Source organism: Grampus griseus (genome assembly GCF_964374135.1).
Source record: "Grampus griseus genome assembly, chromosome: 10".
Taxonomy (NCBI): Eukaryota; Metazoa; Chordata; class Mammalia; order Artiodactyla; family Delphinidae; genus Grampus; species Grampus griseus.
Genome location: NC_139004.1, coordinates 74,757,986 through 74,777,467, shown reverse-complemented (window position 1 = coordinate 74,777,467; position 19,482 = coordinate 74,757,986). Strand labels below are relative to the sequence as shown.

Here is a 19,482-nt window from a genome sequence, read left to right as displayed (position 1 = left end):
TGGTGATGTGAATCGTTCAGTACGGTCCTTCCCTAGTTGCTGAGGCTACTTTGAGATCATGAGAAGAATCCAGGTCCCCAGGCCTTAGGAGATGTTTTTGGCCTTGGTATGGGGCCAGGCAGTTGGGGGAAGAGAGCAGTTTACAAGAGTAAGCTCCCCTCAAAGGTGACTTAGCTTTCCACCCATCACCAGACTTCCAGTTGCCAACCCTTCCCAGACGAGCTGCCCCCACTGCATAGCAGCCCTTCTCACCTTAACAAACCATGTCACACCTCACGTGTTTGGGATTGTTGTCAGGAAAGGAAGACCGGGGGCGTCTGTGCTCATGGAATCTGATGGTGCTGTGTTCCTTCATCTCCTGGGTCTCTTCCAGCCCCTGCAGAAGTCCCCATCTCTCATGGTCCTCATGATAGCCTGGTGGCTGCCGTGCGGCCCTGAGTCTCATGTGCTCTTTCCAATGTCTGCTAGCACGTTTTGAATCCAAATACAACACAAGTCCTCAAAGTACACGTAAAGCCAGCCAAGAGTCCCAACTTTAATTGTATACACAATACCCACAGTGGGAGGCTATAGGATGTTTTAGGATAAAAGAGAATGTGTGATACGATAAGAGGCCTTTTGCATGGACAAAATAAAGCCAAGTGTGGGAGAGACAGAGACAGAGAGACAGAGACAGAGAGAGAGGCAGAGAGAGGTCACAATGTAGAGCAATCTTCAGCAGAAAAGAGTGAGAGGCCAGTGAGGAGATTGGTGTTTTGTGTCTTTGCTACTTTGGCTGGACTTTCATTTTGGCAAAACTCGAAGTTAATTTGATTCCCCTGCTCCCTGCACTGTGCCTTCAAAGAAGAGAGCAATGTTAAGAATAGTCGACAGTTTGAGCACAGTCATCTTACGCTACTATATATTGGGCTGGCCAAAAGTTTCGTTCGTTTTTTTCTGTACAGTGGCTCTAGTAGCACTTAGTTGTCTTTAACTTCATCCGAAACAATCTTGTTAGATTGTATGGGACAGCTGTCATATCAGTGTGCATTAAAAACAAAAAAAAAACTTATCAAAATTGGTGAATTTTTGTATAGCCATTTTAATATTGAAGATGCAAGAAAAAAATCAACATTTCTGGCATATTATGCTTTATTATTTTAAGGAAGGTAAAAATGCAAAAAAAGATTTGTGCAGTGTATGGGGAAGGTGCTGTGACTGATCGAATGTGTCAGAAGTGGTTTGCGAAGTTTCGTGCTGGAGATTTCTCACTGGACGATGCTCCACGGTGGGGTAGACGAGTTGAAGTTGATAGCGATCAAATTGAGACATTAATTGAGGACAATCAAGGTTATACCCTGGGAGATAGCCAATCTACTCAAAATATCCAAGTCAAGCACTGAAAATCATGTGCACCAGCTTGGTTATGTTAATCGCTTTGATGTTTGGGTTCCACAGAAGTTAAGCGAAGAAAGACCTTCTTGACCGTATTTCTGCACGCAGTTCTCTTCTTAAACGTAATGAAAACGTTCCATTTTTAAAACAAATTGTGATGGGCGATGAAAAGTGGATACTGTACAATAATGCGGAATGGAAGAGATCGTGGGGCAAGTGAAATGAACCACCACCAACCACACTAAAGGCCGGTCTTCATCCAAAGAAGGTGATGTTGTGTCTATGGTGGGATTGGAAGGGAGTCCTCTATTTGAGCTCCTTCTGGAAAACCAAACGATTAATTCTAACAGGTACTGCTCCCAACTAGACTAACTGAAAGCAGCGCTCGATGAAAAGCATCTAGAATTAGTCAACAGAAAATGCGTCATCTTCCATCAGGATGAAGCGAGCCCGCATGTTTCTTTGATGACCAGGCAAAAACTGTCACAGCTTGGCTGGGAAGTTCTGATTCATCTGCTGTATTCACCAGACATTGCACCTTCGGATTTCCGTTTACTTTGGTCTTTACAAAATTCTTTTAATGGAAAAAATTTCAAATCCCTGGAAGACTATAAAAGGCACCTGGAGTAGTTCTTTGCTCCAGAAGATAAAAAGTTTTGGGAAGATGGAATTATAAAGTTGTCTGAAAAATGGCAGAAGGCAGTGGAACAAAAGGGTGACTACGTTGTTCAATAAAGTTCTTGTTGAAATTGAAAAACGTGTCTTTTACTTTTCCTTAAAAACCGAAGGCACTTTTTGGCCAACCCAATACACAACAGTACATGCCATTCCATTTATTTCCGCTATTTCTATAAAGAATTAATTGTATCTCCTGGTTTCAAGTCCAGTAGAGATTCAATCTCTTGAATGTCAGGCAGGAAAGCCTCCTTTTTCCTCCTCCTTCTCCTATTCCACTTAATTGGTCCATTCTGTACATATGTACTGAGTGTCTTCTGTGTGCTAAGCATCATTCCAGGTGCTGAGGTCACCACTATGAATATGTCAAAAAAATTTTTAAAGTAAACAAATAGAGATTGTAATTATAGGTGGGGAAAGGGGATTGTGTTATGGAGACGGTGTTACGGTGGAGGTCCTTTTATATTAAGGAATGGGGAGAGTCCTCACTAGGGAGGTGTCTTACTTCAGGCTACTACAGCAGGACACCGCAGTCTGGATTCATTAAACAACAACACCTTCCACAGTTCTGGAGGCTCGGAAGTCTACAATAAAGGCATCTGCAGAGCTGGTGTCTGGTGAGGCCCTGCTTCCTGGTTTGCAGACGGTTCCCTTCTTCTATCCTCACATGGTGGGGAGCAGAGAGAGGGAAGCAAACTCACTTGTGTCTTTTATAAGATCCCTAATCCTATTCACGAGGGCTCCACTCTCATGACCTAATTACCTCTCAAAGACTGCATCTCCTAGTACCCATAGCATTGGGGGTTAGGATTTCAGCATATGAATTTTAGGGGCACACGCATTCAGTTTATAGCAGGAGGTAATGCGTGAACAGAGACGTAAATGATAATAACTGGAAGAGCTGCTCAAATTGGTTGTGCATTTACTTATGATGACAGGAGCCGTGCTTAGGGCTCTTCGTGCGTTATCTCATTTCATCCTCTGCAGTCATTCAAAGAAGGTCCATTATAATCTGCATTTTTATACCTGTGGAACCCAAGGCTCACAGGTGTAAAACTGTTTCCCAGGGTCACTCAAGAAATGACAGTTGGAATGGGAATGTCATCTTTGGTCATGTGACCTTAGAACTTGGCAGACTTAACCATCAAGCTCCACTGCCTGAAGCTTTGTATCCCTAAGGGAGAGGCCCCCAGGTCTCTGCTTTCAGTCTCCTTCCCCAGTGGGTTGAAAGCAAAGGTTTTCACGCTGTGCCGTGCAGAAGCCCCAGGGCTTCTGGGAGCTGGGATATGTGTGCAGGGGTCTTGCATTGGCTTGTGGGAGAATGGTTCTACTTCTGTTTGTTTTATACATTAGGGTTCAACTGAATAAATTTTTAAAGAATAGATTGAACTCCTTAGAAGAGAGTTGGAAGGTGACTTGTTCCATGAGTATTTATTTAAAAATTTAATTTAAAAATGAAAGTTTTTGGTGGTCAGGTAGCAGTAGCAGAGGTGAGGGTGGCAGCAGCAGAGGCGGCAACAGCAATGGTGGCTGCAAATACTGACACTGATGCTAACTCAGCTCTGAGCGCGAGTCTAAGCGCTTTGTGATACTAACCCATTCAGTCCTCACACGGGGTGGGTTCATCCTACAGAAGAGGATTCTGAAGCTCTGAGATGGGTGACTGTCCACAGCTGGCAATAAGCAGGATCAGGCAATGAGCTCAGCTGCAGAATCTGTACATCATTATCCTGTGACACAGGGTTGGGGACCTGCAGCTCCTCTGTCACTGGGCTTAAAGTGAACGCTATGCTTGCTCTGAAATCCAGATTTGGTGGCTGCGTGTCTGTCGTGAGCACTTTACAGCTTGCCCTGGGTGTGGGACTTGTCATTCATTCAGCGTTACCTGTGATGTTCTCTGTCTAGATTTTTTGCTGGTGTAGGTATGATGTTTCTTGGGAGCAGAATATGATTCCCAACTTTCATATCCATGAGCCTGCTTGTGTAACTCATTTTAAAAGATGAATTGTTGGTTAATCACATTCATGAATTAAGCCAGTGCTGGCAGTAATCAGGGCCAGGCAGTGTCCTGAACCAGTACGAAGAATCATTTGTTTCTTTCCGTGCAACAACACACTGTCAGCCATTTGATGATCCTCTTGACTGAAAATTAATTCTGAATGTTAAGAGGCATAGGAAAGTCATCATAAACTGTTCATCCGACCTTGCCGCCTGCACAGCCAGTCCTGACCGGTGCAGTGAGGGAACATTCATGCTAAACGTTCCTAAGAAGGTCTCCACCACTGTAAATCCTGCGTCTGTGGCCAGATTCCTGGTAAATTGAAGATGTCATTAGAATTCCTGCAAATTGAAGATGTCATTAGAATTCTACTGCAGTTCCTTCTGTAAAGGAGGTTCAGGCTAAATGCATGATACAGCGCGTCTTCCATGGAGGTGAACCATGGAGACTGAAGTGAGCAAGTGTTCCATTCTGTATTAAAGAATTAAAGGAGTTTAGTCAACAGAAATCCCAGGCCTCAGTCAGTGAAATCATCCAGAAAAAGAAATGTTATCGATTTCTCACATTATCTAATTTCTGGGCACTGTCTATGGAATCACTCTGTCTCATTGAATGATGAAGTATACTATGAGAAAAATGAGGGATGGGTCCAGGGCTTTCCCCACTGCCTATTTCCTTTTTTATTATTATTGCCTTAGTAGTATTCATCGTTTGTGCCTCAAAGCCACTGGACAGGGTCCCACAAATCTCCCTGGCCCCCTGTGTGGGAGCCAGGCTAAGATATGCAGCCCCCTGAATGCTCCCAGATCATCACTCTAGACCCAAACTGAGATATGATTTAGGAGGTCCCTATAACCAGGGATCTTTGGCCTAATCGGAGTCATTTATCCTGTCTTGAGCTATCAAATCAATGCTCATGGGTTGCAGGGAGTTGGATGAGGGTGGTTTTTCTCGTATGTTTTACAATGACTACTTTGAAAAGAATCTCATTTGTGAAGTTAATGCTCTCTGTAGCATATCTGGGAAGAACCCTTTCAAGAAGTAGCAGCTCCGCTTAGCAGCTCTGTAGGCTGAGATTTACTCCATCCTAAAAGAGGATGTCATTTCTAAAGCACGACTCAGAAATAAATACCTGCTCTCTTGAGTTACGAGGAAAATGTAATGCTCTAAAAGATGGTTCTGCCTAATCCTTTCTAATTCAGGAACATTAGAAGACAAGAAAGCATATGGATCGAGAGAAAAGCAGGTTGTGGAAAAAAAAAAAAAAACAAGGAGAAGTATGATAAAATTTGGATCACGCTAAATTCTATTTATGCTGAATGTTTTATTTTGTTGAAGTCTTATGTGAAAATAGCCATGTTGAAATGGCGGAAATCTTGTATTCCACTCGCGTGAAGGAAGGGTAATGTTTGTTGGAAAGATTTTGCAGTAACAGTGAAAGTAAGGAGCATATAGCAAAGGAGCTCATAGCAAATCATAAAATGTTAGGAGAGGGTACAGGTCCTCTTAGGAACTCTTAGCTGCTTGCTGTAGTTCCTGCTTCAAATAACAACACAGTCTCACAATGTTGCATGCAGGTCCAGAGATATTTATTCATACTAGAGAAACGCAGCTCTGTGTGAATGAGTGCCCCCTGAGAAAGTTTAAATAAATTGTCCTGACCCACCACTAAAGCAGGCTGACATGTCCTGAAGTGACAGCTGTCACTTCAATGCATTTCATCGCCTCTCAGCGGAGGCTGAGTATCTGGATCTTATCACACTGCAAAGGATCTTTGTTTCTTGGTTTCCCCTGGCATCTTTTTTTTCCCTCTAGTTAAACAATCCAGTCTGAGCTGTTGGACAAAGAGAAAATAAATAAATATATCGTTAGGATTCAGTGATTTTTTTTTTTTAAAGCACCTGCTTTTTGGAACACCGTTTGCAAAACATTATTTGAATTTTTAACTGTTTGAAATGATAATGCCATAAAACTATATTAAGTAATTTTCCTAAATAATAACTTGCACTGATAGCAATATGTGACACCATCAACTTGAAGCTCGACCTAAGATCTTGTCTGGATTCAGTTACTTCACGGTGACCATTTGATACTCAAGTCATGTGTCTGTTTAACCACATTCAGAAATGTCCAGTCTGTGGTATGCTGACCTTCCTGGTCCCTTTCCTAGCACTAGAAAGGGAATTAGCACAAGCTTGCCCTTTATGGCTGAACTTTCTGGGTTTCTCATTACTTTTATTTAAACCAGATATTAAAGGCAAAAACTCTACTAGAGATGCACTTGGCTAGTGAGATAATTAGGAAACACCGTCTCTATAATTACCGTATCACTGTCTCTGGAGGGACATGAAAGCTTGTCCTGTCCCTTTAACAGGAGAAGTTGCTAATCCCCTTAACATTTTTTACCCCTTTAGACTGGTAATATTTCACAAAATTTTTGCTTTGTAAAATATTCCTAAAAGGAGGCTTAAGCAATAATGCACAGATTATGGAAATGATGCCCATTAAGTAGAGGGCGAGATTCTGGAAAGCCACAGAGCTGCTTCAAAACGTGTAACCTCCATTAGAGGCTTCATTTGAATGTTAATTCATGGAGCAGTAAATGTTTATTATTTTATGTTTTATTGAAACATAAATTAAAGAACTGTAATTATGTGTATGGCAAACAGTAAAGCAATGTACATTTGTCACGCAATGAGTAAGACAAGGAAAAATGCTACCACTGTTTCATCTACATCCAAATCCTTTATTGTAGACCCAACAGAAAGACACCCAGAGGGAATAACTCTGCAGATTAATGTTCTGATGTGGTGTGTAAATAAAAAATATATATGCTAGATATTCTTCCTAGTGAAGAATGCATCCTGGAATTCATTTGTGAAGGTCAGAAGCCATCCAAAGAAAGGGTGGGTTTCTTCTTCTCTCCCGAGAGAGAATCACGGTGACTCTTACTGAAGTTAATGCCGAACAAAGAATCCCTCCCCTTGGCAGTCGGCTGGATACTGATCATTTTCAGGATAAGCTATTGGCTCCAGACACTCAAGCATACATGAGAAGTTTTTTAAAAGGACATACGTGAAGCTAGAAAGATAAGACCTTCAAACTTACATTTTGATAAACTGATACTTTTCAGTGGGGAAGAAAGGCATGTGCCATGCAGTCAGAATGGCTCCAGCGAGACCACATTCTTGCATGTGCAGGAACTTCTAAGCAGAGGGAAAAGACAAGGCTGGTGAAGAAGATCTATGTGTATGAGGTTACTTTTGTCTTTTTGTTTTTTTTTTTTTAAGCAAGCTAACAAAGTAAGATCACAGTCATCTCCCCACCCACCATCTATCCATCCATTCATTTGTCCTTCCATCTATGCATCTACGTATCCATCCTTCCAACAATTACACAATGTGTTCTCTAAGCTAGGGATCTGGGAGGAGGGGGAAAGAAATAATCAGGAAGAAAATATGGTAAGGACTAAGCTAGAGTTCTAGAGTAATGAGAGAGAGAGAACTGTAATTCTTGATACTTTGTGATAAAAGCAGTCATTGAGATACATACAAAGAATCAGAGGAACCCTGGAGAGTCTGAAGGCCACACAGAAGAGGTGACATCTGAACTGGCTCTTAAAAACTGAGAGGAAGTTGGAGAGAAGGAGGGAAAGGAACTCCACACGGAGGGAGTTCCTTTTTAATTTTTTCTACCAAGAATATATAAACACAACAGCTACAATGGTAGCTCATAAAATACAAGGGTGACAAATCCTGAAACGTTCTTGTATCTCTTGAAAGTTGTTTTACTGGAAGTAGCACTAAGGCGCTTTCCCTGCAAGGCAGCAAACAGAACCAGTTTCACAAAGAACCTCTGACCTCCTGCTCCTGCCTGTGTGGCTCGACAGGAAGACCTACCCTGGAAGGGTCTGCCTGGGCTTCCACTTCCCTTGTTGCAGGAGCATAACCTAATGCTGTAGGAATGACCATATTTGAGGATTATCGTGGTTTTGCAGATCTTGCTTGAGTTGGTCAGCTTTTTTAAGGGCAATGATTACAAATTCTCCTGTCTTCTTGCTGAACAGTTTTAAGAACTTGAAGCTGTTATGGTCACTTTGAAAATCAATTATGAGCCAGAAGATGATAATATAGAATATTTTACAAGATCTCTCTCAAATTTGTGAGACATCTGTTCTCTCATGGGACTCTCTTGCACAAGCGCTCAGTATCCTGAGGGTGAGTAGTATGCGGGGCAGAGGGATGATACCTCCTGCTGGGCTGTGTTTCACTACACCTCAGGTGCCAGTAGGAAGTGTCGCACCTGGGCTTTGGCCTTGAGAAAACCTACTCACTCCACCTCCCAAGGCCTGCATTTCTTTATCTCTCCATCTTTCAAGTGGAGAGAAAACCAGTATCCTAACACATAAAATTATTGTGTGGGTTATATGAAACAAGTAGATAAAGTGCTTAGACCAATGCTGGCATATTCCAAATGTTCAGTAGATCTTATTATCACTATGTTACACAACAGTAGTTTTGAAAATATGTTTGACAACCCGCTTCTGCTATAAACCAGAAGGTTCGGTTCTGCAGCGAGCCTTGCTAAATAGATTTCACCCCAGACCATCACCCACCCCAAAGCTCATGTTTTCTTCCTGGCTGGATTCTTCCTCACTTGGTTTGGGGAGGCCTCAGCTTCTGCTGCAAAGTTTAGGGTCAGTGTGAAAACACTACCAGCTACTAAGTTCCAAAATAAGTGTCACTGGAAGTGCTTCTGCTCCAGGGCCTTGAGGACACCTTGACATGTTTGACTCAGGAATAAAATTAGTTGTCTGTCAAAAGGCACAGGCACAGTGATGGTTTCTGGCCCTTGTGTTAGCAAGTTCCTTCCTGTAGCATATTGCAGCTGGTGTGCCTTTCATGAAACAGAGGAAACACAGTTTTCCAGGTGCCGCAATCGTCCCAGTCAAACTGAGAAACTTTAAAAAAAGGTAAAAGATAAAGAACCAATTCAGTTTCAAAAACATCTCCGACTTTGTTGAGACCCTGGAGTTTCGTGGCTTAACGGTTGTGTCTTTAAGCCGTACAGCACACCGGTGGTGTTCCAGCTGTGAGTTGTAATAATATATCATGAGAAGGATGGTGCTCCAATGATGTATGAGTGCAGTACATCATCTGAGCATCGCAGCTTTCATGATGTATGGCTCCAAACCACAATGAGAGTTTAAAGGAGCTTTTAGTGACCAAGCAGCTTTAAATTTCAAATTTTTAAAAAATTAAGGTCTTTTCAAGTCAAATACAAGCAACCTGATGGAATCTGATGCTGTATAGAGTGTCACTGAACTCTGAAAGCGTGGGTATGTGTCTTTTCCTTTCGGCTTTAAGTTCACAAGGTGGAAGTAATTGGCAGGCTCTTCTTCAATTCCCCCTCCAAAAGAAGAGAAGCCCAGAGAACTGAACAAACGTGAGCTAGTGTCAGTGCATCCATTTTGCCAATCAGTTTCCCCCATCTTCCACACTGCACACATGAGTAGCTCGTCTCCACTGCAAAGTACTGGATCACGAGATGCTGTAATAGGTAGTGGGTAAACCCAGGAGAGATTTGTTTTCTTTGTTTTAAGGTGTTCTCCCACTAAAAGTTAGAACAAGAAGAACAGATAAAAAGTAGATTAACTTCCTTACCCATTGCTCGCAAATTCAAAACAGGACATAGGGGAAGAAAACTCACCTTTTCTATCATTTGTCTTGGTAAAGTAAAGGAAGCACTGATTGCAAATGAGAAGAAAAATAAAAGATGAATAGCATATAGGCCACTCACCCTGAGAAGGAAATGGGAGCTATTGTCATAGTTCCATCACCTCTCCTGTTTTAACGATATGTTTATAAGACAGCGACGTTGCTTGTGAGAATGTACCCACTTCGTTTAAAAACCACTCGCTTTTGGGGGCAAGGAAATCACTACCAATATGAAAGCAGGTGCTGGGAGAACTGCTCCTCCTCTATTTTTTTAATTTATTTTTTTAACCCTACTACAGTAAACAAAACAAAATGAGAAATCTCCCTACTGTTTGTGTAGTAGACTCAAACGAGAACATCAAGAGACAATTACATTTCAAGTGGCTTCTTCCATTTTCCTTTAGTGAGTGAATTAAAGGGAAGAATGGTGGTAGAGTTACTGCCATGTGGAGAGAAACATCTGGGCATGAGGCATTAACACAGTCTCCCTTCCCCTTATCTTGCCTCTAGTTTTTCACTTCTTTGGCTTCCTCCAGTAGATTGTAACTCTCAAATTACTGTAGATTTTTGGTGTCTACCTCCTACCTCTCCCTGACTTCTGAAGGGCAGAACATCCTCTTTTCATCAAATAGAACCATTTACTGTCTCAAAAAGAAGTCCCAGACTTCTTTTGTACTAGAGGCTTAAGTATATAATCTAGGTAATGTAAGCGTTCAGAACAGGCCTCCCCAAGATGTGCGCTTTGGCACGTGGATTCTGTTGAGCTAAAGGCAATGGAGACCCTGTGGGCTCAAGAGAAACTACTTACCCTCCCTTAACTACCTAGAAGAATTTCAACTGGGGATTTTTCCCAGAAAAAGAGTTATTACCAAAGATAAATTTTATCTAAATTTCCCCGTCTATATGGCAGGGCAGACATCTAATTACCAAACTTTGCTCTTCTCCTCACCGTCCTGTGAATGACCCTCCTGTCCTTGGAAGCCCCAGTCCCCTATCCCATTCCTTAGCTCAGGACAGCGTATGTACCTCATTTTAGTTTTCTGTCTCTGTACCTCTCATATATATTCGGTTCCCATACGTACAATATTAAATTTGATTTTCTCCTGTTAATCTGTCTTATGTCAGTTTAATTCTTAGAGCAGCCAGAAGAACCTAGAAGAGTAGAGGAAAGTTTTCTTCCTCCCTGTCAGTAACAACGATGTGGCAATAAACGCATCACCCACTACTCTGAGGCTGTCATTTGAACAATAGGAGTGATGCAGTCTTAGCATCTAAAGAGATGGGGGCTGTTTCATCTGTTATTTGAAGAATCCCCCAAATTGAGTCCACTTCTTTTCTATAGAGAAAACACGGACACACCATTTAGTCATTTCTTTCTCATAAGGTAAACAAACTTTACTTACACCTTTATAGTACTTTCACATCATTCGTCTGCCCATTTTTAAGGCATTATCAATGATAAAACATTTGCTACCATTTACGTGAGAGCACTGTGTGCCACTAACTGTGCATAAGGCTCTGTATGCATCATCACATTCTCACCAAAACACTGAGACATAGGAGATGTTACTGTGTCCATTGCAGCAGATGAGGAAACGGAGGCTTACGGAGAGCAAGTAAATTGTCCAAGGTCACCAAACTGGTCAAAGTGGCAGATCTGGGATTCTAAGCCAGGTTGAGGGGATGTCAAATCCCAATTTAGTTAGGCTCTCATCCTTCCCAATTAAATAATGAATATTTGGGTGAGCGTATGCCCTGGTTTATTTGAAACGGTCTGGGTTTAGATGTTTATGTATCTTCGTCCACTTACAACAGGGTGACATCCCAGTAAACCCATCGTAAGTTGAAGATATCGTTAAGGTGAAAATACATTTAATATACGTAACCTATAGAACATCGTAGCTTAGCAGCCTGCCTTAAACGTGCTGGGAACACTTACATTCACCTACAGTTGGGAAAAATCATCGTAACACAAAGCCTATTTTATACTAAAGTGTTGAATGGCTCATGGACCTTACTGAATACTATACTGAAAGTGAAAAACAGAACGGTTGTCTAGGTACAGACGGTTGTCAGTGTATCTGTTGTTTACCCTTGTGATCCAGTGGCTGACCGGGAGCTGTAGTGGCTGCCACCGCCCAGCATCACGAGAGAGTACGGACCCACATATCGCCGTGAGCCTGGGAACAGATCAAAATTCAAAATTCAAAGTATGGTTTCTACTTATTACATTTGCACCATCGTAAAGTTAGAAAATTTTAAGTAGAACCATCGTAAGTCGGGGCCCATCTATAGTTATAAACAGGCCAGTGTAGTGATGAACAATGCCTCGTTTCACTCCCCAAATTCCCCTTTGGACAATAAATTATACGGCCCCTCACTAGTAATATGTTTCATGCTGGGATCTGATTTCTGCTGGTTCTAAGTATTCTTATCTGCCTGTAAGGGGGGAAAACAAAGAGGGGAGGGAGGGAGGGAGGGAGGGAGGAAGGGAGGCAGACTCTCATGAAGTTGTTTTGAAGGGATGGCCTTCTAACTCCATTCCTCTGCTTATTGGCCATTTACACGTCTTCTTGGGAGAAATGCCTATTCAACCCCTGCCCATTTTCTTAGTTGGTTTTTTTGTCTTTTTATTACTGAGTTATAGTAGTTCTTTATATGTCTTAGATACAAGTCCCTTATCAGATGGATGATTTGCAAAATAATTTTTCTCCCATTCCGCGGGTTACCTTTTCACTTTCTTGACTGTATCCTTTGAAGCACAAAGTTTAAATTTTGGCTATGTTCACCTTCTTCCACTTTTAAGGACCCTTGTGATTACATTGGGTGCAGGTGGATAATTCAGGGTCATTCATACTCTCCCTGTTTTAAGGTCAGCTGGTAACAAGGCTAATCCTTCTGCAACTGTAATTTTTCGTTGCCATACAACCTAACATATTCACCAGCCCTGGGCTTAGGAGATGGACGTACTGGAGGGTCCACTGTCTGCCTCCCAAAGCAGTGTTTTTGTTTTCCTTCAGAATCAGACTTGCCTTCTGTGATTACTCATTAATCTGAGGGAGAGGGATTCATACTGGGGCAACTGATGGAGGTTGCTGGACCCTAGTTACGGAGCAGGGTAGCTCTCTATCTCTAGTCTTCCCTGCCCTTTCCCCGCCATGATTTTATCCCTTATAGACAAATTAGAATATGTTCTGATAACGACAAAACACATCAGTGTGACTATACTGACCATCCTCAGGTGAGTATGGGGTAAGGTAGATGTGTTCAAAAGGATGGAAGGAGACACACAGATCGTGCAAAAGAGGCGGGACCTATAAAAGTGTTGTTAAGGTATTAACACTGAGAGAGACCCTACATTTGGAGAAAGAGATAACGGAAAGGGCTTTAAAAGCTAAAATTTACTCAAGCAGATGAGCCAGGAAAGGGTGGATCTACTGCTTGGTGCAAACTACATACAATTAATAAATTAGGGGGGAAAAAAGACTTGACATTGAACAACTTGGTTAATCTATATTTATATCTGGCATGACTTTGAACTAGGAAGACGTAAGGTGGAAATGGGACTTAGGAGATAACATCCTTGCTTTAAGTGAATTGAGATCTCTGGGCAAAGGCAGGTTCCATCCCCTGAGGGATGCAAGTCCGAAAGAACTTGCAGATGTGATCAAAGACATTACTGAGAAATCATGGAGCTGGCAGAGGCATCAAGAGGCCATGGCGAAGAGGTGACCTTATATTTGGAATCTGGAGAGGCAGGGTGGCCTCCTGAGAGATGGTGTCACTTGGTGGTGAAGAGCAGATGCTCCAGTGTCGGATGGCAGACTCAGGTTCAGATTTCACCTCCTGGTCACGCCTTCAGGAGCTTGGCCACGTCGTTTAACCTCTTTGGTCTATTTTGTCTCTTGGAAATGGTGATGTATTTATTAACAACTTCTAGGCAGCATTGTAAGGGTTAATTGAAATAATGATGCAAATCAACCCAGGGACTGGTATGTAGTGATCTTTCATTAAGTATTAACAACAATGACTACTACTAAGGGTCATAATAATAATTGTAGAAACTAGTAGACTCGGGAAACTTAAGCCCGTATTTCCTCACAAGTGATTTTCTCCCTCCTCTGCAACTACTGCCCTGGATTTCTTTGTGAAACTCCTTTTCCTTGGAAAAGTTATCTGTGCTTATTTATCTCCTTTTCTTCACCTTCTACTCTCTCTTAACTTCTCTTCAGGAAAAAAAAAAATCCGCTTCGGTTTTCTTTTTTAGTATCAGTTTTATGGAAACATAATTCACATACCATAAAATTCACTCTCTTTAAAGTATACAGTTTCATGTTTTTCTAGTATATTCACAAAGTTGGGCAACCATCATGACTATGTAATTTTAGAATAAATTCATCATCCCCAAAAGAAATGTCATGTCCATTAGCAGTCACTCCCCATTCCCCTTGGCCACTGCTAATTTACTTTCTATCTCTATGAATTGGCCCATACTGGGCATTTCATATAAACAGAATGATATATCTGGCCTTTTGTGTCTGGCTTCTTTCACTTAGCATAACTCACTTAGCATAATTCTTTCACTTAACAGTACTTCATTCCTTTTTATGGCCAAATCATATTCCATTCTCTGGCTATACCACATGTTTTTTATACATTCACTACTTGATGGGCATACGGGTTGTTTTCCCTGTTTGGCTATTATGTATAATACTGCTATAAATATTCATATACAAGTTTTTGTGTGGACCTGTTTTCAGATCTTTTGGGTACGTACTTAGGAGTAGAATCCTGAATCATATGGTAACTCTATGTTTAACTTTTTGAGGAAGTGCAGAACTATTTTCCAAAACAGTGGCATCATTTTACATTTTCACCAACAGCCTGTGAATGTTCTAATTCTCCACAGTCTCATCCACACTTGTTATTTTCTTTTTTTAATATTGCCATTCTATTGACTGCTAAGTGACATCTCAATGTGGTCTTCATTTTCATTTTACTAATGACTGATGATGTTGAGCATCTTGTCATGTGCTTTTTAGTTAAGTTTTATTCTCCCAGTTTCATGGAAGCTAACGCAAGCTTTCGACAGTGCTGACTGTTGATGATACACTCCTTGAAATTCCTTCCTCCATCAGTTTGAGAGCTTACCCTCTCTTGATTTGCCTCCTTCTTTGCTGTATCCTTAATCTGAGTCCTACTTCTTCTCTTCCCAAAATTCAAATGTTGAAGTGTCCCAGTTCTGAATTTTTAGCTCTGCCCACTAGGTTTTTTTTTGCAGGAAACTTATATCCACCTGAAACTAAATTGTATATTTATTTTCTTGCTTATTTTCTGTATCACCCTTTGCATTGTAGCTCTATGGAGGCAGAGACTTTGTCTTATTCGTTACTATATCCCTGGTTTCTAGACCAGAACTTGGTTCTAAATATTTTTGCATGAATACCATGTGTCTTTTGAGTGGGTCTTCTCTGACACTATGCTAGTGAGCATTGTGGAATTTTAGTTGACCATGAAAACTTTTTCGGTATGTAGTGCATCATGGATTTTTAAAAATACTCTTCCCGGGCTTCCCTGGTGGCACAGTGGTTGAGAGTCCGCCTGCCGATGCAGGGGACACGGGTTCGTGCCCCGGTCCGGGAAGATCCCACATGCCGCGGAGCGGCTGGGCCCGTGAGCCACGGCCACTGAGCCTGCGCGTCCGGAGCCTGTGCTCCGCAACGGGAGAGGCCACAGCAGTGAGAGGCCCGAAGGAAAAAAAAAATGCTCTTCCCACTCAAGCAGCTATACTGTAAAATTTAATCAGAGGTTTTGATAGCACTTAAAAAAGTCAATTGCGATCACCAAAGTTCAATATGAAGAACGAATTATGTCGAATTATCTCCGTATGTGCTGTTCATGGGGGTTTTATCAGAATGCCATTCTATTGGAAGGCCATGACAATGGTATTCCTTCACAGCAGCGAGGTTTTGAGCAGGCTTTATGGTGATTTCCCTTTTCTGAGAAGTTGAGTGCTTTGTCAGGATCTTGTGATCAGTCTGTCGCTTAAGAATTTAAGTCAAGCTCTCAGGCTGTGTTGAGAACTATGCCCTTGGGGAAAATCACCTATACAGTGAGCTGTTTGCTGTCATCAGTGTCACAGTGAATTTAAAGTGGTTACCAATGATCAAGGGTGGCAATTCCAGGACTGGGTGGTAACAGAGCCTATAGAAATAGCCCTGAACACTAACCCAGGAGAGCAAGGTAAAGAAAAAGAGGTGTGGGATGGGCCTGGACCCAGGAGGTTTCCCTAATGTAAGTTCACAGCCACCTGTATGTCATTAGTGGACAAGAACAGACATATTCGTAAGGACAAGGCACAGAGGGTGACCAGAGAGCGGCAAGTCGAGGAAGCATTCAGTAATAGCTCTCCCATAATGCAACAGGGCAGGCAAAACAGTGAGTGACCTTGGTGCTTACATTAGCACATTTTCAGGAGAGGAGGTCAGGAACCAGATGGATCCTGTGAACCATGGTTGCGGTTGTCTAAGTCTGGCCCTGGACCAGCAACATTGATATCACTGGGAGTTTGTAAGAAATGTGAATTCTAGGGGCCTGGCGATCTGTGCTCCACCAAGCCCCGGGTGCCTGCTCAGATTTGAGGACCACTAGTCAAAGCAACAGAAATAAGCTTTAGCAACAGAGTAACTTTAACCATGTCCCATTCAAGGAGCTTCTTAAGTATCTTCCCTGCTGGTGTGGGAACCAAGCCCTGAATGTGATCTCTCTCTGCTGATTAAAAAATAAATAAATAAACATAAATAAAAAGTAAGAGTAATACTGCTGCAGTTTTATGTATTAAGTATTCAGTATGTACTAAGCAGCACGCTAGGGACGTGGTTAGCAGATTTGATCCTCTTAACAGCTCTGTGAGGTCGAAACGGTTGCAACCCCCCTTGTGGATGAGGATACTGAGATATAGGCCTTATGAGGCAAGAGCAAAGAGCTAGTAAGTGGTAGGCCCAGGATTTGCATTAGGCAGTTTGGCTGGAGAACACTGGTCTGGAATACCTGATTATTGAAAGGTCCAAGGGAGATGGTGGGTGGGTGGACGGATGGATGGATGGATAGATATAAGGAAGAAAGGAAGGAAAGGAGGGAGGGAGGAAGGGAAGAAAGAAGGAGGAAAAGAGGGAAGAAAGAGGGGGAAAGGGTAGCTGCAGGTTTGGGAAGTAAAGATTGAGTACGTCTTCTTTTAAGGGTGGGCTATTTCCGTGTACTGTGGCAAACTAGCCACGTGCATCAGTCACTTTCAGCCTGGGCTTACCCCGCACTGCTTCCTTCTAAGAATTTGTTTCCATGGGTAGTTTGTGATGTATTTTTCCCTGTTTGTTTTTTCTCCTTGTCTCCCGCTGCTCACATAGTCTTTGTGACTTAGGCATGCACTCGTCCCAGTTGCTGAGGAATCCATGACTGGCTTCATCATTAACTGGAGAATATTCTGGGAAGAACATGTTACTCTTTCGGGACCATGTGCTCAGGGGCTGCTGTGAAGCTCCTCTCTGCTTTATTCACCTTGGAACGCCTTGTTCCCTGCCTCTGCCTTAATAGCATATCATTTTCCCCTCCTCCCGCAGCAAAGCCACGGGGACACTTATCTCACATTCTCCCGAGGCCCTTTGGAGGCTTGGAGACTTGCAGCCTGATCACTGTAATCAAGAAGGGGTGGGTGTGATCGGAGACTAGGTTTGATTCTTTGTCTGCCTGTCCACATTTAGGCTTTTCCTTTTCACATTCCTCCCCCTGGTTTGTGAACATAGCTCAAGGGCAGGAGCGAGGTTTAACTTCGGCTGAGGTACAATAGAGGCTCCTTGGAAATAAAACTTTTAAATGGCAGTTTCGCCTTGAAGGGTATTGAATTAGATATGCTGTGTGCCTTGACTCATGATCTCTGCATAATAGCATTGCTATGTATATTACCTGGGCGCTTTAGAAGACTAGAGAAACGGACTGTTTAAAAGATTAACTTCACAGAATCAGCGTTATGTGCTGACAAAGAATGTGGCGGTAAGAGCCAGATGGGCTGGCTTCCTGTGCTGACTCTACCACTTCCTCTGGGGCTTTGACCTCTCTGAGCATAGATTTCCTCATCTGTAAAATGGAGATCATAGTAGAACTTGCCTCAGGGGATTATTCAGACCATTAAACGAGATAAAAGCTTTCTTATCATAGTAACTCAACACTTAATAAGTGAGAACTATCGATGTTACTATTATATGATTATTATTTGAAGCCCCTGTTCTGTAACTTGCTCCATACTCCTTTCTACTTTCGCTCCTCTGCTTCTTTACTTATGCCTTTCTCTGTTAGCCAATCCTTCTTTCTTGTCAGTTTCAGAGTTCCTATGGTAACCTTTTAAGACATGCTGTCATTTCAAAGCACTGGCTAAATACAACCAAGATTGACAACTATGGGTAATTCCACAGAGCCCCTAAAACACTGGCACTCACACTCTCATATATGCCACCACACTGTCCTCTCTTGTTTTTTTTTTTTCTTTTTGGTGCGCGGGCCTCTCACTGTTGTGGCCTCTCCTGCTGCGGAGCACAGGCCCCGGACGTGCAGGCTCAGCGGCCCTGGCTCACGGGCCCAGCCGCTCCGCGGCACGTGGGATCTTCCCGGACCGGGGCATGAACCCGAGTCCCCTGCATCGGCAGGCGGACCCCCAACCACTGTGCCACCAGGGAAGCCCCCTCTCTTGTTTTGAGCCTCTATTCTCTGCAGATTTCAGATATAGTTACTGAAGGTGACCATCATCTTCCTCTGAAAAATAATCCAGCAGGAGCCAATATGGAGTAACTGGACTTCATGGAAGCGTCATTATCAAGTCTAGAAATATATGGGGAGATAATCACATTTTATTCTTTCTTCCTTGTACTTTTTCAGCATGTTCACATCCATGTTCTCCCAAGGAAGGCTGGAGACTTTCGCAGGAATGACAGCATCTACGATGAGGTAGGTCTGCTCTCTCTGATCTTATTGTTTGATTATCGGGGCTGGAAGTGTGAGGAAATCAACCTAATGAACCAGGAACCCTGCGTATATGGTCTTAAATGGGATTCTACCCAATAAGACTTGGGAAGTGGCAGTAGAGGCCAAGGAGCCAAGAATGGCCATTGCAGAAACTGAAGACAAATGAATTATAATGATTTTCTTTTTCAAATGTAATGTGGCAGAAACCAAGTGTCTTTGTGATTTCCGTCCTGTCATTTACCAAGGCACTAAACATTTTCATGGAGACACAGCCCAGAGGTTCTGTAGGAGATAATCTAGAGTGCCACCAGTGGAAATCAAGCAGATTGGTATATGTTTTTTTCTTTTTTTAGTTGAATACTACATTTAATTTTAAAACCACTTTGGAACTCGGCTTGCCTCTCCTAACAGCATTTATTCAGAGTGGAACTTTGAGTTATGGTCAGCAGTTGGTTTGAAGGATGAGTGTAACCCCTGTGTCATAAGCATTTAGCAGTTAACTTATTACTTCCATTCAAAGATATAAGTGTGAAACCACTATAAAGATGAGCAGCAAGAAGCAGGTGATCTGCTGCTAGGACCTCATCTACATGAAAACCTTCAGATGTCTGTCTGTGCTGTGCGGAGCATAGACCCTTTCATGGATATGCTGGTGTAACATATCAGAAGAAAATTTTAGTTTAAATATTTATTTCAGCAAGGAGA

The 19,482-nt window shown here is 42.4% G+C and overlaps 1 protein-coding gene across 6 annotated transcripts in view; it reads left to right on the top strand.

Annotated features, from left to right (window-relative positions):
• FHIT (fragile histidine triad diadenosine triphosphatase) overlaps positions 1-19,482 on the top strand; it is a 1,455,268-nt gene that overhangs the window by 1,259,803 nt on the left and 175,983 nt on the right. For all 6 annotated transcript variants that reach the window (XM_082663608.1, XM_082663605.1, XM_082663607.1 and 3 more), the window contains one exon: positions 18,691-18,759. In XM_082663608.1, the coding sequence (XP_082519734.1) occupies positions 18,691-18,759 (69 nt within the window). The remainder of the gene's footprint in view (positions 1-18,690; positions 18,760-19,482) is intronic.